We start from the raw sequence: 21,332 nt of genomic DNA, 5'->3' as shown, positions 1-21,332 counted from the left end.
CCCTCCCTCTTCCTCTTCTTACCCTCAGTGTGACTGTGAGCAGCTTCTGAACCTTGCTGTATTTCGCGTCTCCAGACTCCTGAGCAGAAGAAATCAAGAATAAATCATCAACATTATCATCATCACTATCACCACTACCACTGTAATTTCTAACACCACCACCACAATCTTCTCCTGCTCCTGCTCCTGCTCCTGCTCCTGCTCCTGCTCCTGCTCCTGCTCCTGCTCCTGCTCCTGCTCCTGCTCCTCCTTCTCTGTCACCACTACAAACAACCACCGTCATTGTCATCTCCTTCACAATCGTTACAACACCATCAGCACACCCTCACCTCGTCGACAGGATACGGGAGCTTCAGCTTCAGTTGGTATCCTGCGCTCTCACTCGAAAACTCAAGGTGTCCAAACTTGATGTCAAGCTGCACAAGCATGTCACAAGAATTGGGATGGGTTGCGTGACGGGAAAGAGCAGGCAGCAGCAGCAGCAGCAGCAGCAGCCGATGACAATCGCACACCTGCATATCGCTGGCGTCTTTCATCAGAGGAAGTTCAATCCTGACAATAAGCTCCTGCATGCTTCTTGAGTTGCCTGCGCCCCTCCCGTCCCTCCTCTCCCCTTCGAGTCCTCCTCCTCAATGCTTCTCAGACATAGGCATCCCTTCCTTTCTCTGATTTCCATTCTCCTCCCTCCCACTTCCTCTCTCCATTCTCTTTCTACCGCTCCTCCCTCCCACTCACCGCCGCTTCATTTCACCGGCCCAAACCCCCAACCTCTCTTGCTCTTCCTGCTCACTCACCTTCGGTCTTCGGCTGAGAGGAAGGTCTCGACCCCCCAGAGCCTCGATGCAGTCGCTGAACTCAATCGTTCCTCTGGCATGCTCGGTGAGAAGGGAGAGAGGAAGGGAGGGAGAGGAAGAACAAGAAAAGATGAATGGATGGAAGCAGCAGGGATGAAGGCGAACACACAGGGTTGGTCTCTCACATATACACAAGTACATGGAGCCATCATCTTCTGCTACCTGTGGACCATGGTGAACTTGGGGGCCTTGCGTTGATCGCCGGAATCTTCAGAAGCCTTCGCGTCCTCCCTCCTCACGCTCTCAGCCTTCTTTTCCTTGCTCTTTGCCTGGCTCGGCACGTCACTCCCTCCCCCCCTCCCCCCCTCCCCCCTCCCCCCTCCTCCCTCCTCCCTTCTCCCTCCCTCACTTCTTTGCGATCAGGAGCGGGCAGGGCAGGTCGCTGCGGTTGCTGGGTGGCATCCTTCTTGAGGCGGTGGGGTCTCACAGTCTTCCCCTTGTACTTCAAGTTCTGCATGATCGTGTAGTCGTACTTCCCGGTCTGCGAATTTCTGCGAGGAAACACTCGTCAGTCGGCCGCAGCAGCAGCATGAAGCAGGAGCAGGAGCAGGAGCAGGAGCAGGAGCAGGAGCAGGAGCAGGAGCAGGCAAGCAGCGGAAAGGAGGAGGGGGCAAGGGGCAGAGAGCAGGAGCCAAGATCAGGGAGGAGCAGCAAGCATAGAAGCAAGAAAGGTTGTTGTTGCCACTCACTTTAACTTCATGTTGCCATTCTGTTCGACAGATTCCAACGCTGTTTGAATCACCAGCCCTTGAAAGCCCGGGCCCTGCCAAGACCTCAATCCCTATCCACGTCCTCGATGCCCCTTCCCCCCCTCCTCCTTCACCTCCCTCCCCCCTCCCTCGCCTCCTGTGCGCCCTCACCTTCATCTCGCATAGCTTGATGGTGTCGTTGTTGAAGAGGATGTCGAACACATGGCAAGGCTTGTCGTCTTTGTCTCGATCCATCCTCATTGACGTGTGGATGTAGGGGATGCTCCAGAACCTCCCATCTCCCTTGTTTCCCGTGCTCTCCATGCTCTTGTACTCCTCCGCTTGCCCTGGGGTCCAGTGAGACCAACAACAGGAAGACCACACAGACTACCTTGCGTTGGCCTTGGCACTCGGTCTGTCCCACAGCAGTTCACAAAGATCTTGGACCCTGGAGCTGATGTCAGCTTCCTCCTCCCTCTCCCGACAGCAGCAGCAGCAGCAGCAGCAGCAGCAGCAGCACCAGCAGCAGCAGCAGCAGCAGCACCAGCACCAGCACCAGCAGCAGCAGCAGCAGCAGCAGCACCATCACCACCACCACCACCACCACCAGCAGCAGCAGCAGCAGCACCAGCACCAGCAGCAGCAGCAGCAGCACCAGCACCAGCAGCAGCACCACCACCAGCAGCAGCAGCAGCACCGGCATCTATCGATTTCGTCTTGACGCAGAACCCCTTCTCGGGCCTCACGATCTCCTCCCCCTCGGGTATTGCCCCCTCCTCCTCCAACTGTCGGAGGTACTGGTCGTACTCGTCCATGTTCTTGGGGTCAGATATGTCGTTCACGTACTCTGCCCAGCACTCATGTCAGGCGGCAAGAGCGGAGAACAACGGGGAGGAGGACAGCGGGGGGGGGAGGGGGTTTCACCTCTGAAGAGATCGACGAATTCCTTCTTCCCCATGCACTCGTCGATCCTCTCAGCCTCGGCGTGCGTCATCTTCACATCGCCCTTCTCTCCCGTTCCGCTCTCACGGTACTGCAGACAGGTTGAGGGTCAGAAGGAGGACCATGGCTCGCAGCATCGTCACCTGTCGAAATATGGCTCGAAGCTCGTCACTGGAGGCATTCTTCAGGATCTCTGCCTCCTTCCTCCGTTGATCGGCATCCATGCGGACAGGCTTCACTTCGACCTGAGCAAGACGTCGTCTCGTCAGCCTCCATCCTCCCTCCATCCCCCCCCCCCCCGCCTCCGCTCCTTCTCCCACCTTCTCCATGATTGCCTGCGTTGAACCACATCCCCACTCGTTCCCAACCTAAGTTTCAAGTTTGCCGCTTAGGGCCGCGGCACTCGGACCAGGTGACACGGGCCGGGCCCGGGCCTCCCCATCACTGGCTGGCTCTCAGTTGGCTGTCAAGGTCCGACGCCTTTGTCCAGCCTGGGTGTGCCAGGTGCCAGGACGGCGGCCCGGTTCCGACTGGCGAGATTTATGCTAACGATCAAGTCGAGTCTCACTTGGAGATTGGCAAGTTGAATGACATCAACGTGATTCATGATGATTGAATTAAAAGTATGGACATCGTGAGTAAGCGGTTACTGTAGTACTGCACAACTTATGAGCAGCATGGCATGTTAGCCTAGTAGCGCCATCCAACAAACATTCAATATGAAACTTGATGTGTTTTGATAAGTACGACGCTGAGAAGCATCGACGTTCTTTCAGCAAATTACTTGCTCCCATAATGCTGACTAATAGCAGGCAGGGACATCATTCTAGTTAACGAACAAGGTGAGTCAGATCAACCCAGTCACTTGCACAAGACTTACTTGTTGCAGAAGTTTGTAAGGTGGGGATACTCGTCGACGATGGTCACCGGGATTCCGGCCAACCTGGTTTCACCCAGTCACAAGACAGCGCTCAGTCAGCAGGGGAGAAGGCATACCGGCCGGACTTGAGTTGACGCAGCTGAGGCAGCATGGCGCAATCGGCGATAGTGACGGAGTCTCCCACGAAGAAACCAGACCCGTTGTCCTTAAGGATGTCCTGATACCTCGGGTCAAGAACAGGAGGAGCGCTAGCATGCATGAAGAACCTCGAAGTAGCCGAGGAATCGCCTCACGTCTCCTCCCTCCTTCATGAGGCTGCTCCGCAGCTTATTCTGGATCTCCTTGCGCTGCTCAGTAGGCAGGTTCTCGTCGTAGCCATACTTGTGAGAGGACACATCAGGAGGGGACGTCGCAGGAAGCATCTGCTCACAAGATGCGGGCGCATGTCAATGTAGATGGATGGAGCGAGAGCCTTGGCAAAGTCCTCCTGCAGACCGCAGACTTCGTCCACCTGGACCTCGGCAGTGAGCAAGGGCCAGGACTCGAGAGTCAGGAGAGAACCTTGAGAGCTTTCATGCAGTCCTCAGGATACAACCCTGTAAGATGACCAACATATCTCAGCATTCCAGCACTTTGAGTTACGGGAGCGTTCTCCTCTACGGTCAAGAGCGGCAGCTGCCCATACGGGGTCTTTGGCTTCAGCGACTGCCATGAGGCAAAATCCACCCTTTCATCCTCGAAGGGAATGTCTCCGACCTTGAGGGCCAGTCGCACTTTCTCGGCTACACCTTCGATGTCGAAGTAGGTGAGCTTCAACTTGGACGGAGGAGCGATGTTCGATCCTGCAAGAGGCCATCAGAGCCGAGGACAAACTGGGGAGGGCAAACTGATCTTCACACACCTTGCGGCGATGCTCGCATGGCGGGGCTGGCGGCAGACATCCCCGTGGGATTCATGGCAGCGACGCTGGGAACAAACGCCTGAGCTGCGACCGCCATGAGCGTCACCGTCGCCACGCGCCAGCCGAGGGAGAGCATTGCTTCGCCACCTTCTAGAGATTCCTCGCTCTAGTTGGGATACCCGGAGCACTGGGCCGCCATTTTCAAGTCGGCGCTGAGGGCCGAGACTAAGAGTCTGGCAGTGGCCGGCCCGGGCCGGGCTCAGACCGCCGGCACCGTCGTGGCTGTGGCTCCGACTCAGTGATCGGACACGAGTGGGAGTGGCTTTGAGTAAAGACTCTGAAGAGGAGTGGCCGCCGGGCCGCCGCCGGATGGTCTGAGCTGAGTGGCTCAGCCGCAGCCGCGCGGCGGCAGCTCAGATCAAATTCCGCCGACCCGGCACTCACGGTAAGCCGCAACATGGCAAGCCTTTGCGGAGCCGATTTACTATTGTACAAATACGATGCCATCTCAATCAGAATCCAAGGAGTTTGGAGGCTCGAGCTCGAAGTCCTCCCCAGCTTTGATTCAAACATTCTCAACATGTCTTGCATTGAACATGAACGGCTGATGTGGAAGGCTCGAAAGAAGACCACAACAATCATTCGCTGCCCTCGACGCAAGCAAATCCGAATATGAGGGTACAACAAGCAGACTTGTGCGCCTGTCCACACCCTGCAAAATTCGCATTACTGCTTCTGAAGCTCGTCGGAACGAGGAGTCCTCCTCCCGCCACCTACCTCTCCTTCGCTCTCCCCCTTCTTCGCCTTCTCCTGCCCCGCCCTCCCCCTCCGCCGCCTTGACCCCGTGTGCACGTACGGCCACTTCTCGATCCCCAGCCGCCGGCATACGATCTTCATCGTCGACTTGCCGATGCCCTGCCAAAGTCTCCGTGTCACCATCAACACCCTCCTCCCTCTGTCCCCCCTCTGCTTACAATCTTGCTCGCCGCCACCTCGAGGCTCTCGTGGAAGTGCTCTGCCAAGAGCTCGGCAGTGATCTGTACAGGCTGCACGGAGGACGAGGTGAGCCTGCGCGAGTGTACTGTGACGGACTTCTCGCTGGGGGAGGCCCGCGAAGCCTGTGGGTCTGGCTTGGTTTCGAGGTCGGCAGAGGAGTCTTTCTCCATGCTTGTTGTGCCCGCCTGGTCTGAGTCGGAGCAAGAGGAGGCCGTGTCGTCTCGGTTGGAGGGCTGGACCTTGGCTTCAGCCACTTGCGGCATGACGTCGTCGAGCTCGGAGTCGTCGAGGCTATCATCCATGACGTCAGGGATGTCGTCGTACAAGGTGGGTCTCGAAGGGCTGTCGCTATCTTCTTTGTGCACGAGAAATATCGTTCCGGAGAAAGGGCAATGGAAATAGTCGCAATCTGCGATGGACTGAGTTTCTTGACCTTGGAAGATCATTCTGGGTTCTTGGAAGGTACTAGACCAGTTGTCTTGCATGCTGTCGTCAATCACAGTCGCACTGTGTCAAGGTTATGATGTTGCAGATGAGGATGGGAAGAAGGGATATTGGCAGGGTTCAAAGGAGTATGGGTTGACGAGACTGGGGGAAGGCAGTGGAGAAGAAGGGGAACGCGATGATAAAGCGCCTGGGACGGGGGCACTATTAGAGACAGTAGGGTGGGAGTGATGGGCTACTAATAAAACTTAGTCACGTCATCCTCTGTATTACCCCCATTTCCCTATGTAAACGACAGTCGGAGTAAGGGTGGGTGCGTTGTAACACCCCCCATATCTGTGGTGGGTCAATGGGCAATTTCACGGAGCTCCATACCACTACCCCCCCATCATACCATTTTGACCCCCATCAGCCTCGTCCATTCTCGGAGGCTGTCCGGCTTATCGTCAATCAACTAAAAGGGAGAGCCATGTAGTAAAGGGTGCAGGGCAGCAACGGCAGCCCATCCCAGCCTAATGGCCCACTCGAAGATTGTTTGCTGCCATTCTAGTTCGATTTAATACGCGGATATACACCTATTGAAAATAGAACTTTTCAGAAGATGTTCGAAAACATAAGCTTTCATGTTGACGCCAAGACATTCGTTGCTGACCAATCACGGTACCATTGTGGCTGGTCATGGGCATCTCACGGGCCCCTCACGAGAAGTGTTTTTGGCCCTTTTATAACAGGCTTGCCTCAGGACGTTGCGAATAGCCCATCGTAACTTTGAGTAAAAAGGGATGATATTGCCCATCGGAGCGACCGCTCCGATTTCGTACGATTCGATGATTACTGAACGGGACGTGACGATCGGAGACAACGCGAATGTTCCGATCAAACTTAAACGCTGGATTCGTGTTTGAAATGTGAACATGAAGAATATTGCGATTGTTGTCCACACAATCCGCCAATCAGCGAGTCTTCCAACTTTCCAACTTGAACTTTGACTGACGTAAATAAACTAAACTTGAAACATGAAATGCGATCTTCTACACTGAAATGAGTGGAACGATCTTATTGTGAGTCAGCTGCAACGAATATGTCCAACTCACTAAGATCTTGTCAACAGATCAAAGTGAATTGAGCCATCTGCATCGTAGGTACAACGTACATTGAAAAAAAATTACAGACCTTTTCCCTGCTCATTTTTCTTCACGCCACCTACCTCTCCTTCGCTCTCCCCCTTCTTCGCTTTCTCCTGCCCCGCCCTCCCCCTCCGCCGCCTTGACCCCGTGTGCACGTACGGCCACTTCTCGATCCCCAGCCGCCGGCATACGATCTTCATCGTCGACTTGCCGATGCCCTGCCAAAGTCTCCGTGTCACCATCAACACCCTCCTCCCTCTGTCCCCCCTCTGCTTACAATCTTGCTCGCCGCCACCTCGAGGCTCTCGTGGAAGTGCTCTGCCAAGAGCTCGGCAGTGATCTGTACAGGCTGCACGGAGGACGAGGTGAGCCTGCGCGAGTGTACTGTGACGGACTTCTCGCGGGGGGAGGCCCGCGAAGCCTGTGGGTCTGGCTTGGTTTCGAGGTCGGCAGAGGAGTCTTTCTCCATGCTTGTTGTGCCCGCCTGGTCTGAGTCGGAGCAAGAGGAGGCCGTGTCGTCTCGGTTGGAGGGCTGGACCTTGGCTTCAGCCACTTGCGGCATGACGTCGTCGAGCTCGGAGTCGTCGAGGCTATCATCCATGACGTCAGATATGTCGTCGTACAAGGAGGGTCTTGAAGGGCTGTCGCTATCTTCTTTGTGGAGGACGCGAACAGCGCCGGAGAAAGGGCAATGGAAATAGTTACAGGTCTCTTTCTTCACTAAGGCTGAGCCTTCAGATGCTGATTCGTTCTTGTGGTACAACTTGATTTGCGAAGTACCTTTTGTCTTAGAAGTTGACTGATCTGTTTTATCTTCATTCTCCATTGTTAGTTTGTTGTATGACTCAAAAACTTGAAGTCGGATGCAAAGTTGATTGCAGGAAGGCAAAATCACTTTGAGTGTGAAGTCAAGAGTAGAAGAGAAGAGGGAGGAGAGGGGGAAGAGGAGAGGGAAGAGAGAGGGTGAAGAGGAGGGTAGATGAGAGGGAAGACAAGAGGGAAGAAGAGTTCAGACTGAAAGGCTGTGTCCAAGGGAGATTGCAAACTCGCAGTTGCGGTGATGCTCAATGGGGTTTCACTCGGGTCAGAGTACCTAGTGACTGGTGCGTGGAGCTAGGGGAAGGGGGGGGGGGGGCGGGGTTGTGGTGTTAATAATATTTTATAACTGACTTCTATATGTATTATAAGTTATAAATTCGATCAGCACTGTCACGGCCCTCGCTCCGAGTTTAGCCGGCTATCCGGACAGGAGCACCACCCTCTACCCCTTGTTTTCTGGAAATTGGTTGGGGTATCGAAAGGTAGGATCGACTGGCAAACACGCAATGGTTGGTGGAGTTTGGACCCTTTTGAACGCACCGTTTGAAAGGGTCTCTCTTCGCAAAATCTCGAGATCCCTGCCAGCGGCTGCCGAGTCGTCGGACGGGTGCCGGGTGCGCACAGGGAGTCAAAACTTCTTTACTCATTTCACACGAAACCAGAATTGAGGAGCACATGAGAGATAGACTGTATGCTAGGACAGTGTGAAACCCAAGCATCCAGATGATAGTATATGAGGCTTGGCAACTCCCAGCGTGCTCGCTCATTGAATCCAGTTTTCCGATACTATTTTCCACCGCCCATCATGGCATGTTAAAGCCGTGAATGTCCAAACTTAATAGCAATGTCCCACAAAACTTGAATGAACTCCGATCTTCTAAACAACTTCCAAGCACAAGCAAAAATGCAACTCAACGTCCCCAAAACATCGAATCCAACCGTTCCAAACACTGCCGCGATTTCGCCGTCACACTGTCACCGGCAAATGAATCCGTAACAACAAGGAACAGAAATTACTCTTTGTTCCAGTTCAGACCGTACGGTTAATCACGCCGCGGTTGCGCAACAATAGTAAAAATTGAGAACTGAGAACAAAGAGAAAATTTTCTCCGAAGTTGTAATCGAATCATGCCAACGCCCCTGAGTCCACCTCCCGGAGTCCAGTCCCGGTCCGCCGGGCACTGGCCCGGGCCAGACTCCAAACTATTTCCAACTCCACAGATCGGACAATAAGTCTCAGTACCGTGGCACCTGAGATTGTCTCTCCACCCGTGTATCTCCAACCTTCGTACAGCTGTAGTACAACCTCAGTCCGATCCAACACGAGTCCAGATGACTCAGTGATCTCACTCAACTCCACGCCAAAACCGCCGTCCGAGCTTTATTCACAGCAACAGATCGTACTGATTTTAACTTAACTTTGAGTAAAAAGTAGAAGTAACTTATCCGAGATCTTAAAGCCGATTTAAGTAAACCTTTAGTACCTACTCCACGCAATTCAGCCCTTCTAGAATGCGGGGTGCTGGGCTTGAAAAGAGGGAGCGAGGGTCGTAGATGCAGCAGCTGCATGCTCGCGGCACGCAAGGGGAGGGGAAAGCTTGCTCCTCACTCACTGGACCGTTTTCGATGCTTAATTTTTTGTTTATTATCCATTTTGATCTCCTGGAGTCGATTTTTCAAGTTGTTTTCCGTGTTTCTTGAAGGAAAACGGACGTTTTCTAAGTGGCTCCCTCCCCCGCATATTTAAGAAGGGTGTTGGCTATTTTCTGATTATGCACAAACAGGCTTGCATGTCAGGTGAAATGAACACAAGGAACAGTAAGAAGTCAAGTTCGAGCAACTTTTCAACAAATACCGAGGCTGCTGGTGAGTTGAGGTCGTTTTTTCATGTTTTTCTCGCTATTTCTGCATGTTTTGAGCCAAAATGTCGGATTTTCTAAGTGAATCCTGCGAGGATCGGCCTGAAATGTTGCAGGTGAGCCGGAAAGGAAGAGAAGAAACACCAACCAAGCTCCCCTGAAGAAGAGGTTCGAAGAAGAAGATCGTGAGGAAATGATCTCTCTAGAGGCGCAGATTGCTAAGGTGGAGAAGGAGATAGTTAAGGTCGAAAAACAGATCAGAGAGGCGGAGAAAAATGCGCTCGATCCAGACATGAATAAGCAGCAGCGGCAATACTGGTGCAAGAAAGAGGAGCAGCTCAGAAAGAAAGAGGATCGGCTTAGAAAGGAAAAGGAGCAGCTTCGCGATCTCTTCCTGATCGAGGCGAAGAGGACTCAAGATTCAAAGAAGCCCGAAGACTTTCTGTCAAAACCTGAAGGTGATGCTAGCAGTGCACAACCTTGACGACTGAAGGTACTGACGGGACTGATAGGCGACATGTTCCTGTCCTTCTTGAACGAGCTTTGTAAGCTTGCGAGGGCAGGCAAGACTTACTCAGCTCAAGAGATTGTCAGCTTTTCGACCTTCTTGGGAGGGAATGAGATTTTTGGAAAAAAGCTTTTCCTCCGAGATTGCTACTTGGATATGAAGCAGGTGATTGCAGAGTACTTCCGCTTGGACACGGAGAAACCGAAGAATGGCCAGATCATCCTCACAGGGAGTCCAGGGATAGGGAAGTCATGCTTTGCCTACTTCTTTCTTCTTCAGCTTCTTGGTTCTGATGCGGAAGTAGTCTATCAGGTAGGAACCGAGTACTGGTACTTTGATGGGACAGAATGGAGTCGGTTTAGAGATGCCGCCGTTTCTGCAACTTTCCTCTCCACTTTCCGGGGGTGGTACATCTGTGACCTGTACAAAGGTCAGGGGAACTACGTGTTGTCACGTTCGGTAAAGACAATCATACTGTCTTCACCCAAGCTTGGAGGGTTCAAGGACATTCTGAACAATGGAGCTGGGCGATATTTTCTGCCAACATGGACTGATGAGGAGATGTCAATCTTCATCGAGATGCAAGAGGATCGCGTTAACGAAGAAGAAGCAAGGAACATCGTCAAGGATTGGGGGAACGTACCAAGAAATGTCATAGTGAGGCCTGTAGACACACTTGAGCAGGCGATACAGACGATAACCTCAATTTCCTCGCTACAGGAAAAGATGAGAGCAGCAGTGAACGAAGACCTGGGATTGCCATCGAGACTGATTCACCTGGTCCCAAGCTCAGACTACAAGACTATCAGTGCTCGAGCATGCTCGCAGAAGGCCGCGGAGAAGATCTTTGAGCAACTTGTCAAAACAGACTGGGATGGACTTGTAAACCTGGCTTTCTCAGGCTCTGATTCTGGGTTGTATACGGCGGCAGGCCTGGTTTTTGAATGCTTTGCGCATGAGGTGCTGAAGAAAGGAGGAAACAGATATAGATTGCGCAGTCTAGGGTCGGGTGAGGATGATGAAGGGGCAAGGGAAGAGATAGATTTGCATATGAAGAAGTCGCAGGCATACTTTGAGTTTCCTACCACAGGACTCAACGAGTGGAAGATCATGAAGAACACATATTGCAAGCCCAAGACATTGAACTTCCCTTGCATGGATGCGCTTTTATTGTCAGATCAGGAGGTCCTCTACATGTTCCAGATGACACGGGCAGAAGAACATCCTATCAAGCTTGGACCACTATGTAAGATATTGACAGCTCTACGAGCCAAGAACAAGTTTGAGAGGGTATGCTTTGTGTTTGTTCTACCCTCAGAGCTTGAGGGGAAAGCATGTTGGAGACGAGCTCAGGTTTTCACGAACGAGAAGACAGCAAGTGAGATGGAGAAGCAGCAAGTGGAAAACGTTACTCAGCACGCGATGTTCTTGTCCAAGGGGGACGTGGCATGGCTAAAGGGAGCGGAGATCAGGATCCAGATCGTAGATAAGGCAAGGTCTCAGAGGGAAGAGCAACTGGAGGGAGGCGATGAGGCGACAACATAAAGGATGAGGGACTGCGATCTTTGACGTTGATGTGCGCTGAAAGAGTGGAGGGCTTGTAGTAGCTCTAGCGGCTACAGATGATTGACGGCTCATGAGGTCATGGGTTAGATCCATGGCAGCAGTCACCATGACGATCATTGTAGCTCAGGCAACAAATATATGTGAAGCTTCCTGTTGGATCAAAGATTGCATCGTTCGACGGAGAATGTAATGATCTAGATCATTCGATACACCTCGAGACAAATGCTGACCAAGAGAATGGATGATGCCCAGTACATGAACACTATCAACAAAACCGTCCGTCCATACTGAACAGCGACGCAGAGCGAAAGTTGGCGCGCTGCCGCGAAAACACCACCAGGATATGACTATCATCACTTGCATCATCATCATCATCTCCAACTTCATCTTCATCATCTTCTTTTTCTTCTTCATTACCTCCATCATCTCCTTCATCATCAACAACATCATCATCTCTTCCTTCACCATCATCATCCCTTCCATGATCTCCTTCATCAATATCAAGATATCCTTCGTCGTTAAATCCATTCATGTATATAATCATCACAGTCATCGTCATTTTGCTCATTATTACCAACATTGTCATTTCCATCTTCTTCTTGTTTTCCTTCTCCTTCATCATCATCTCAATCATCATCATCTCAATCATCATCTCAATCATCATCTCAATCATCATCATCTCAATCATCATCATCTCAATCATCATCATCTCAATCATCATCTCAATCATCATCATCTTAATCATCATCATCATCATCATCATCATCTCATTCTGATCTCCCTCCACAGCCTTGCAAGCCTGAGCTGTCCCCAAAGCATGCTGACACTGGTGGTGGGGACACGGTCAGTGACCGTCCGATCCGTCACGACGGTGCCGGGGCCCGACCCGGCGGCCCGGAGGATCAGTAGTGAACGGGCCGATGGTCGAAATTCAAAAAAAATCACGCACAAATTGGAAATGGCTTATAATAATTGTTGCAACCAGGGGACGGTAGTGATCTCTCTATATGAGATTTCCATCACCCCAGCGTTTCGTTTTAAATAACAAATTAAACACCTGAAAACAAGTTTGAAGGGTTTTAAAATGATCCAAAAAGATAGTTTTGAGGAGCATTTACCCACCTTAAAAATAGTTTTACACGTCTGGCTCATTGTCTGAAAATTTGACGAGTATTTTTGCTTTGTGTATAGGGTTACAGTGCTTATGATACTTCATTTATCTTAGTGCGGCAATCAATAATCAAGCAACCTATATAGGGTGGGTCTTTTCAAGGTTGAGCCATTGGCTCCTTCGAGGTAGGCTTTGAAGCACCCCATCTGCGTCTCACTTGGGGTAGGGTAGTAATAATTGGAGATTTTCCTCGGTGGGGTAGGGTTGTTCAATTTTTGAATGGGGGTCGGCTACAAGTTAGGTTGGTTTTGGAGGCCACTAAAAGGGGAAAGGAAGGGTGCAATCACAGGGGTAATCGGGGGTATCAAAGGAGAGGGTGGATTGGAGACGTAGAGATAATGTCGTTTGGTGTGGGTAGGGTGGGGTACTGTATTTTGTAGGCCGAGGTGTGAACCATGACCTGAAAAGAACCCCTGTAAATCTAATGGGTGGCTATTCAATTGACCTTACAGTGGTCAATTTTGACTTGGTGGGTGGGCGAAAAGCTTGCATGAGCACAGGGTCAAGGGGGTCTAAAAAATACGCTCTTGCTAGCTGTTATTGCAGGGGTGGGTGTGGTTGTGAGCATTGTGGGGGGGGTTATAAATATTCGTATGTTTCCGAGATTGAATTATCGTATCTTCAAATTTGATCAAAGATTTTGGTCTTATTTTCTAAACTAGTCCATATAAATAGAGCCAGATTGTGGGTGGGTCGACTTGGGGTAGGGTTGAGATTGGAATGGGCCGTTGGGTGGGGGTAGTATTGCTACATGGGATCTCAGGAGACTCGATTGAGGGGGTAGGGGTGGGGGGTGGAATTAGGCAGGTGTGGAGGGAGTGGGACAAAGGCTTGCGAGCGCGCTCATGGATTACTGCGGCAAGAACAAGGAGCTTCAGAGAGCAGAGAGCATCCACGGAGTTTGTGAGCTTGTGCTACCCGGAACGACAGTTACAGACTCGCCTTGAACGCCTCTGTACAGTGGAAACTTAGTCTATCGTTGGTTGACGCAGCTAACTGAGCCACTTAGCTTCTTCCCTTCGAGGGCTGTGGTACAAGTTCATTGAACCGGCGATGTTTCCCTTGAATGCTTTGTCCTACGTCAATTCTTCCATAGGATATCTCCTGCATAATAAGTCTACAGAAGACTTCCAGAAGTCATCCAGTGTATGGATTCACGACGATGGTGATCTGACTGGTGACGACCATCTCAATAGCGAGTCTGAATTTGAACTTGAAAAATCGTCTTGGTATGGACTTGAATGGCTGCGAAGAAGAAGATCTCCACTCAAAGCAAACAATTTGTTGATGATCGAAGGAGAACCTCTTTCTCGTGAAATTTTGGATCGTTACTTGAATGACCAGACTAAGATTTATGATGAAAACGTGTATGACAGACGGCAGAGATTGAGTGAAGACATGGACTGCTGTGACGTCTGTGACAGTCTGGACTCTTGTAATACGACAGTAGATTTGTGTTTAAACGACACGGCGTGCTCGGGACATTGTTTCTGTGAGCATTATGAAAAGGAGTCTTGCTCAAGGACAGTGTCATCGAGTGCATGGAACCATGTTGATCTGGACCAGTTGCAAGCAGTCAACGATCAGTATGATCAAGATCATTATTTATATTACGGATCTTCAACGGCAACAGGAACGGTACCCCTGATGTCACTCAACAGCTGGGGGGGGAAGTACAAATTTCAGATTGAGATTTTGCAGAATGGGGCGACAGTCCAAGAAAGTACAGATACTTCGGTATCATCTTTTCGATTGTACAAATGGCGGCTTGACTTGAAGATGATTTCGAACAAGTGAATGATGGTTGCCACAGTGGGAGGTTGTGTAGGTCGGATGCCAGAGATGGGCGTCAGGCTTTTAATTCCGCTCGGTCACTGAATCAATTGTTCGGAGCCTCAGGATGGTTCGTCTCAATAGTAGGCTTCTGACTTCGATGACTTTCCTTCTAGAGAGTCTTGTAAATAAATTTTACTGGAACTTACAACTTGAAGTCACGAGCCCCGACTGACTCGGCGGCGGCCCCCGGCCGCGGCTGCGGCCACCGTCGGCGACTCCGTCACTGGCAGTGATCGGCGCGGCGCCGCGGCCTATGAGGGGCGGGCCCGCCCGGCCAACAGCTGGCAATCATGGCATCGCGGCGGCGCTCACTAGGCTGTCATTAGTCATTCATTCGAGTCACTGGCACTGTCTGCCGCCGCGCCGCCCGCGCGGCGCTGCCGCGGTGGTGACGGTCCGGCCCTTACGGTACACGCCCTCATCTCCACTCAGGCGGCAGCCCTGCCATCGTGACCGTGACACCGCCCGGCGGTCTCGGAAGGCCAGCGCCGGGCGCGCCGGGCCCGGCCGTTCAACACTCAGCCGTCAGCCGGTCTTTACTCAAAGGCCGGTCACGCCATCGTCCGAGTCGGAGCCCGGGCCCAGTGAAATCGAATTCAACTTAAAATCTTGATTCCTAGAAGAGTGAAAAAGGCATCAGTTCGTATAGTTGCGGGTGTTGGCGTGCCACGGCAAAACGATCATGGCTCCATTATCCTCACGGCCCCCATTATGATAACGAGGTATTTCATAAAGTCAAAGTACATCGCTTCGGTCCATGTTGCTCCTGGCACGACTCTGCACCGCAACAATCCGAATCGATTTGATTTTGAATCGATGTGATTCGACTTTTGTCACGACGAGTTGCATGCAAGGCAACGCAACAATTTGAAACGATGAAGTTTTGCATCGTTTCCGGCTTCGAATTGGGAACAAAGAAAGCATTGTTCGAATTGTTGCTGGTGTTGTCATGCCACTTTTATCTTTTTTTTTATAACAAAAGATTTGTGTCACGTCCTACCAACGCTCCAGAACGCAACAATACGAAACGTTGCTATTTCTTATCATTGATTCCTGCCGGCCGGAGCGCCGCGCAGGAGCAACAATATGAAAGGTTGCTATCTTGGAAGTATGACATTAAAAGAGGAGGCGTTCGATCGGGAGGAACTGGGGCAACAATGCGAATCGATGCAATAATAGCTTTTCGAACGAAACGTTGCGTCTTGGAAACTTGCCCGCAACATTCCCAAAGGATGTCCTTTTTCCCCGTCAGGTCAAAGTTTATTACTCAAAGATAAGTAAAACTTCACCCGCACCAGATATTGTGACCGTTGCCGAAGGCAGTATAATGAAATGGCTGCCCCAAGGACAGGGAGGCCTTGAGCTGACGAAAGATCCTGGACCGGATGCGTTTGCAAGCCGGATCACCTGAGACGTCTTGCAAGGCCGAGAGACCATCCAGCGCTAACGTTTCTTTGTTCGCCGAGCGATCCGCCAGCCACCACAGAAAGCGCAACGCATCATCCTTCAAGAGTCCATCAGTGCTGGCGATGATGGGAAGAAAGGCCTTTGGCGGGACGTGCTGATCATATGCATTGCTATGCCCTCGGATCTTCCACTGTGCTTCTGCTTGCAGTTTGCTCCGAGCCTGGTCCGGTATCCCATCATTGTCGAATACATCTGACATGCTGAAGTCCAGGATTAACCCATGCCATCGGCCTCCAGTAGCCTGCAATTTCGGAAGTTCAAAAATCCCTACGTGATGATCTCCAGGGTCATGTTGGAAAACATTCTGCCTGGCATTGCACTTCTCATGCGCATCAGTCCATAACGGGCTGCGGTGCCTGCAGGTTGCCATGTGTGTGGTCCCCCCAGGATGACGGAGAAGATGTTGGCATTTATCGCAGTGCGGCGGGAGGTCAACCGGCAATGCATGAAGAAACTTGTCAGCGGCAGCCACCAAGCTGATGGGCTGCTGCTCAAAGATCCCAAGGTTTGTACCTTGGATAATTGAGTGCCAGATCCTGCGCTGAGGGGTAAACTGAGACAGAAGTTCATCCACCGGGTGACCTGGTACTCGAAGGGGAGTAGAGAAGCTGGAGTGGTGTGCCAACAAAGATCGCTGGCGCTCAGAAAGGTAAGCTCGAATACTGCAGAATGAGGAAACTCCGAGAGGAACTGAGCCGTGAGCTCCCGCTGGGCGGGGATGAAAAGCACACTACAAGACGTCCCAAATAATTCAGGCTAGGGGATCCAGTCATTGTCGCACGCCTGAGGAAGCTCCGCCAAGGAGGTGTACGCCGAGATTCCCTGCTCCATCAAGTGCCTGTGAGTGTCCAAGAAGGCAGCCAGCATGGGGACAACATTCCCAGCGTCCGCTTGCTGCGGTTGGCGGATTCGAAGTTCGGTCTCAGAATTGATCCGGTGGAAGAGTGGCGGTGTAGGTAACATCCAATGCTGGAAGATGGCAATGTCTCCCGCCCATTTGAGAAACTTGGCAGTCGCAGACCAGAATGCGGTGTAGGCCACGCCCTCCTGCGGGGTGAACCCATCTCCTCCAGCACTATAAGGCAACTGACGTTTGAAGTAGGCGAACTGAAGGTCAGATGGAGGGGTGTCAGGGGCAGGTTGCAGGTCGGATGACATGCACTCAACGGTGCCTGTTGCTGAGGCCACTGAAACCTTCGCAAGAAGACGGAGATTCGCGACGTCAAAGCACTTGCACTGGGCAGCTGTCAAGGCCGGGGAGATTCCACGTAAGAAGTATTGGAGGGTGGGAACGTGGGTGGTCTTCAAGAGCTACGTGAGACCCAACGCAATGGAAATTAAACGGTTCCAGCTAGGTCGGCTCAGCGTTGAGGGCATTCACCTTTGCAGTGATAAACTCTTGCCATTTACAAATAAGTCTTGAGTAACAAAGTGCCAGTAATGAAGTCCGGGCCGACACTCAAGCCGCTAAAGTCTGTCATGGTTTTAGGCCCCCAAACTTGAAAGTTCAGTCTGGCCGCGCATGGGCACGGAACGGTTTCAGGCCGCCAAAGGCTTGTCTGGACTCCGGGAGGGCACTGTCAGCTGGGCACTCACTGCTGGGCCCGCCCACCCAACGCCGCCAGTCAGGCTTCGCCTCCTAGACTGGTAAACTGACTAAGTAAGAAACAGCTCAGCTGCTTGCCTAACTTAGTTCAAAAGAGCGCAGCTGGACCGTCGCGGCCGGGAGGGTTATGTTGTCTTAAGTTGACCGCCTCGAACAAACTGAATGGACCCGTACTTGCCGGTCACCTGCCAGCTGGGGTCTTGTCGAAAGAGTCGCTCCTCCTTTTCTGCACAATAAGTCAGCGATGACTGGTACGGTGGAAGAGTGAACGGTTGAGCAATGCACACAAGGAGGGAGGCAGGGAGGGAGGCAGGGAGGCAGGGAGGCAGGGAGGCAGGGAGGCAGGGAGGCAGGGGTACAGTAGGAGAGAAAGACAAGGAGAGGGTTTGAGGGATGGGGGAAGGGAGATAACACCCGAAATCGTTTACCTTTGTTGATTCCAACCGCGATCTCGCACTTCATGGTCCTCAGCATGAGCAGGGCCGAGGGGAACCATTCTTTGACGATGTCCTGAACGCCCTTCATCCATCTCCCCCGAACTCGACAGCACATACCTGCAGCGACGTCTCGCATGGCCACTGACGGTCGCCGATCTGAGGAGGAGGAAGAGTGAGCAGCGTGAGGATAGAAGGAGCAGAGACAGACCAGGCGCCTGTAGTTTGCGTCTCCTTTGACGATGACGAGAGAGGAGGACCGGAGCTGCTGCGCGAGGGAAGAGGGCATCTCCCAGAAGAGGCGGGGGGAAGTCCAGAACATGTGACTGTAGGGTCAAGGAAAACAGAATCTCAGCTCCCCTCCGCCCCCTCTTCTCCCTCACCTCTGAATTTCGATGAGGCCCTCGTTGACGTGCCTTCGCAGGTTCAAGCCAAGCTTCTGTATCATGCGGGGCGACGTTAAGGCAGAAAGTCAGGTGGAGGCAGCGACAAGCAAAGGAAACAATGAACGATACGTGAGGAAAGAGAGAAAGCTTGAGACAGAGGCAGACACAACAGAAGAACGATCATTGATACAGGAGGGGAGTGCGAGCAGGAGATGGATGGAAGGGAGAGGGGGAGGGAGGGAGGAAAGGGGAGGGAAAGGGAAGGGGAAAAGGGAGGAAGGGGAGGGGAGGGGAGGAGGGACGTAGGGGGGAGGAAGGGAGGGAGGGAGGGAGCGAGCGAGCGAGGGAGGGAGGGAGGGAGAAAGAGAGGGAGGAAGGGAGGGACGGACGAAGGGAGAAAGGGAGAGACGAAGGGAGGGAGGGACGAAGAGAGGGAGGGAGGGACGAAGGGAAGGAGGCGGTACAACATTTCACCTTCAGCAGCGCGTTGTCATGATTTTCCAACGACGTGATGTGCATGTCGACCTGCAGGCTATGAGAGGAGGAAGCGGATGAAGCGAGAGGGACGGACGTCTTTGGTCATAGCGTCCGAGACAAAAAGAGGCTCTCCTTTGGTGTGGAGACGAACCTAGAAAGGAGGGGAAGGAGAGGACGGGGCTGGTTGGTAAGTGCACACGATTCGAGGCAATCTCAACCTTGTTTGCAAACCCGTAGGAAAGGAGGAACTCCGTGAGGACGAGGTCACAGCTGCGAGGGAAGATCACACCAAACATTGTGTTGAGTTGTTGGGTCAGGAAGGAAAGTTATCTTACAAGAGCTCGATCCCTGAGTTGTCAAGCACAAAGTCTATCCTGTTCGTGTCGCTGTCAAACCCTGGACGAGCAAAACGCGTCAGCCCTGGGCGTGTGGAACCTCCACTACCTGAGATATGACGGACAGCCTCCTCTAGATGGTTGACGACAAGTTGGGAGGAAGAGCAGTTCGACGTGATCGTCTCAGCAGCGTTGACGTTCTTCGCATCCAGAGGAGCAAGAGCTGCGCATCAAAGGGGTCTGAGAAAGGCAGGAGGAGGAGGAGCAGCAGCAGCACAGGAAAGGAAGGAGGAGGAGCAGAAGGATGAAAAGGAGGAGGAGGAGCCCACCGAGGTCGCCCTGGTTGCCCCACAAGGAAGAGAACATCTTGACAACGAGTCACTAGCGCATGCAAGGACGGCAGGGGAGCATACGAATAAACCGAGGTACTCGCGCAGCCTCTCCTGCAGCACGAGGTCAGAGGACGAGAAAAGTGTAAGACCAGGAGCACGAGGAAGAGGCAGCGGAAGGCACGTGCAATGAACCTCGAGTTCGTCGTGCGAATGACGCGTCAAGATCAGCTCCTTGTTCGTCATCCCCGTCACCAGGCAGTTGCACGTGCAAGCCGTCCACTACCTCTCGACTAACAGACCCGACGGCATCCAGCAGCAGCTGCACCGTCTGGGAGGAAGGAGAGTTTCAGTTGGAGAGAAGAAGAGGGTGGCAAGCGAGGAGAGGGTGCGGGTACGAGTAGGAGGCAACGAGGGGATGGAGGGAGGTCATGAAAGGTGAGAACAACAGCAAGAGATGAGTGGGGAGATAGGAAAAGAATAAGAGAGGAAGGTAGAGAGGGATGGAAGGAGATGGGTTGGGGCGGGGGTAGCGCTGGAGGAGGGACGCCAAGCGATACCTGCAGGAAGGAGGAGCTAGCAAGAGCCGATCGGATGCTCTCAACCTTCTGACTCTCAAACGGATCCCTGAATAACGTCGGGCCCTCGTCGAAGTAACCGACCTCGTCTGCAGGAGTTATGTGCGTAGCAAGCAGTAGGAGGAGGAGGAACGGAGCAGGAGGAGAAATTAGAAAAGGAAGGCGGATGCAAGAAAGAAAAGCAAGGCAACGAGTGGAGCAGGAGGAGCAGGAGGAGCAGGAGCACCTAACACTCTGCGGTGGAAGTACATCTCTGTACTAATGAGTGGCCTGGCCTCAGACCAGTCTCGGATGGAGGACTGAAGATCTAGCCATCTTAACCAGGCAGGAATTATCCAAGAGCTCGTATCCTCGCCACCCTCCTACCTCTTCCACTCTTCGTTAATCTGCCCGCATTCGCCTTCGGATATGTTGGTGTGCGGCCTTATGTGCAAAGGAGCTCGCAGAGGAACTTTGGTTGGAACCTCGTCCGCGAGACTCGCCAGTCGCTTCCTTGCCGGCTCGTCTACGACCCCGTCCTGAAGGGAGTGAGAAACACAAGCCAAGTTGAGAACAACCTTGATCAGACGGTTCGCGACTGCAGACAGACGGTTCAACAGCGTGTGCCTAGCAAAGCTTCCTGCATGGCAAAGTGAGACGATCAGCATGAGTAGCAGTAGCAGGACAAGAAAGAGCAGCAGGAAGAGCAGGAGCAGGAGCAGGAGCAGGAGCAGGAGCAGGAGCAGGAGCAGGAGCAGGAGCAGGAGCAGGAGCAGGAGCAGAAGTGGATACCTTGAAGCTGAGGATCGAGAAAAGATGGTCGAATGTGCGACCTCACAAGGGAGTAAGCGTAAGACGCACAAGAAGTAGCCGAGCGGTTACAGAGCTGTCGGTTCCTTCAAAGTCTCTTCCTTGGGGTCGAAGAACGTGTGCCCCTTCCACGCTGCTGGTGCTCTCTGTTGGTCAGCCAAGTAAGATGCTCGAGGAGGAAGTGCGACGACTGGAGCAAGGAGTGTGCATACATGACAGATAAGTAGGACGTGATCGGGGAAAGGGAGCTCACGAAAGAGCGAGGAAAATATGAGGCAAAGGAGAGGGAAGGGCCAGAGGATAGCAAATGGGAAGGGAGGCAGAAGCAGGAGAGAAATA

General features: G+C 52.5%; 5 protein-coding genes across 5 annotated transcripts in view; 1 reads left to right on the top strand and 4 right to left on the bottom strand.

Moving 5' to 3' along the window:
• Positions 1-3,184: 3,184 nt before the first annotated feature.
• Positions 3,185-4,418, bottom strand: GUITHDRAFT_85488 (hypothetical protein). Its single transcript, XM_005836769.1, has 7 exons — positions 4,267-4,418; positions 3,927-4,207; positions 3,796-3,876; positions 3,632-3,745; positions 3,482-3,582; positions 3,366-3,428; positions 3,185-3,311 (listed from the first exon to the last, which is right to left on the bottom strand). The coding sequence occupies exons 1-7, from the start codon at positions 4,400-4,402 to the stop codon at positions 3,266-3,268; spliced, it is 822 nt and encodes a 273-aa protein (XP_005836826.1). The 5' UTR covers positions 4,403-4,418; the 3' UTR covers positions 3,185-3,265.
• A 574-nt stretch (positions 4,419-4,992) lies between these two features.
• On the bottom strand, positions 4,993-5,708 carry GUITHDRAFT_104241 (hypothetical protein; the record flags this gene model as incomplete). The annotated part of the gene is made up of 2 exons (XM_005836768.1): positions 4,993-5,181; positions 5,241-5,708. 2 exons carry the CDS (start codon positions 5,706-5,708, stop codon positions 4,993-4,995), a joined length of 657 nt encoding a protein of 218 aa, XP_005836825.1.
• A 1,163-nt stretch (positions 5,709-6,871) lies between these two features.
• Positions 6,872-7,659, bottom strand: GUITHDRAFT_104240 (hypothetical protein; the record flags this gene model as incomplete). Its single annotated transcript, XM_005836767.1, has 2 exons — positions 6,872-7,051; positions 7,111-7,659. 2 exons carry the CDS (start codon positions 7,657-7,659, stop codon positions 6,872-6,874), a joined length of 729 nt encoding a protein of 242 aa, XP_005836824.1.
• A 1,783-nt stretch (positions 7,660-9,442) lies between these two features.
• GUITHDRAFT_104239 (hypothetical protein) lies at positions 9,443-11,564 on the top strand (the record flags this gene model as incomplete). The annotated part of the gene is made up of 4 exons (XM_005836766.1): positions 9,443-9,518; positions 9,628-9,969; positions 10,024-11,309; positions 11,373-11,564. The coding sequence occupies 4 exons, from the start codon at positions 9,443-9,445 to the stop codon at positions 11,562-11,564; spliced, it is 1,896 nt and encodes a 631-aa protein (XP_005836823.1).
• Positions 11,565-17,790: 6,226 nt separating this feature from the next.
• GUITHDRAFT_135550 (hypothetical protein) overlaps positions 17,791-21,332 on the bottom strand; it is a gene marked incomplete at both ends in the record, with an annotated part of 3,801 nt that continues 259 nt past the window's right edge. Inside the window, 17 exons of the mRNA XM_005836765.1 lie at positions 17,791-17,891; positions 18,094-18,175; positions 18,220-18,258; positions 18,311-18,425; positions 18,483-18,538; positions 18,960-19,010; positions 19,181-19,232; positions 19,298-19,358; positions 19,407-19,520; positions 19,627-19,663; positions 19,711-19,740; positions 19,913-19,957; positions 20,187-20,293; positions 20,431-20,519; positions 20,571-20,722; positions 20,762-20,823; positions 20,976-21,069. Coding sequence (XP_005836822.1) covers positions 17,791-17,891; positions 18,094-18,175; positions 18,220-18,258; positions 18,311-18,425; positions 18,483-18,538; positions 18,960-19,010; positions 19,181-19,232; positions 19,298-19,358; positions 19,407-19,520; positions 19,627-19,663; positions 19,711-19,740; positions 19,913-19,957; positions 20,187-20,293; positions 20,431-20,519; positions 20,571-20,722; positions 20,762-20,823; positions 20,976-21,069 — 1,287 coding nt within the window. The remainder of the gene's footprint in view (positions 17,892-18,093; positions 18,176-18,219; positions 18,259-18,310; positions 18,426-18,482; positions 18,539-18,959; positions 19,011-19,180; positions 19,233-19,297; positions 19,359-19,406; positions 19,521-19,626; positions 19,664-19,710; positions 19,741-19,912; positions 19,958-20,186; positions 20,294-20,430; positions 20,520-20,570; positions 20,723-20,761; positions 20,824-20,975; positions 21,070-21,332) is intronic.

The sequence above is a fragment of the Guillardia theta genome (genome assembly GCF_000315625.1).
Source record: "Guillardia theta CCMP2712 unplaced genomic scaffold GUITHscaffold_16, whole genome shotgun sequence".
NCBI lineage: Eukaryota > Cryptophyceae > Pyrenomonadales > Geminigeraceae > Guillardia > Guillardia theta.
The sequence above is the reverse complement of the archived record's forward strand: the minus strand, read 5'-3'. Positions and strand labels throughout refer to the sequence as shown.

What these genes read in the sequence shown, in the direction of transcription:
- GUITHDRAFT_85488 (XM_005836769.1), bottom strand. Translation starts at nt 4,402, where the DNA reads ATGCTCTCCCTCGGCTGGCGCGTGGCGACGGTGACGCTCATGGCGGTC. An exon ending in GATTCCTCGGCTACTTCGAG is followed by an intron (nt 3,583 to 3,631) that starts GTTCTTCATGCA and finishes CCGAGGTATCAG; the next exon opens with GACATCCTTAAGGACAACGG. An exon ending in CGTCAACTCAAGTCCGGCCG is followed by an intron (nt 3,429 to 3,481) that starts GTATGCCTTCTC and finishes GGGTGAAACCAG; the next exon opens with GTTGGCCGGAATCCCGGTGA.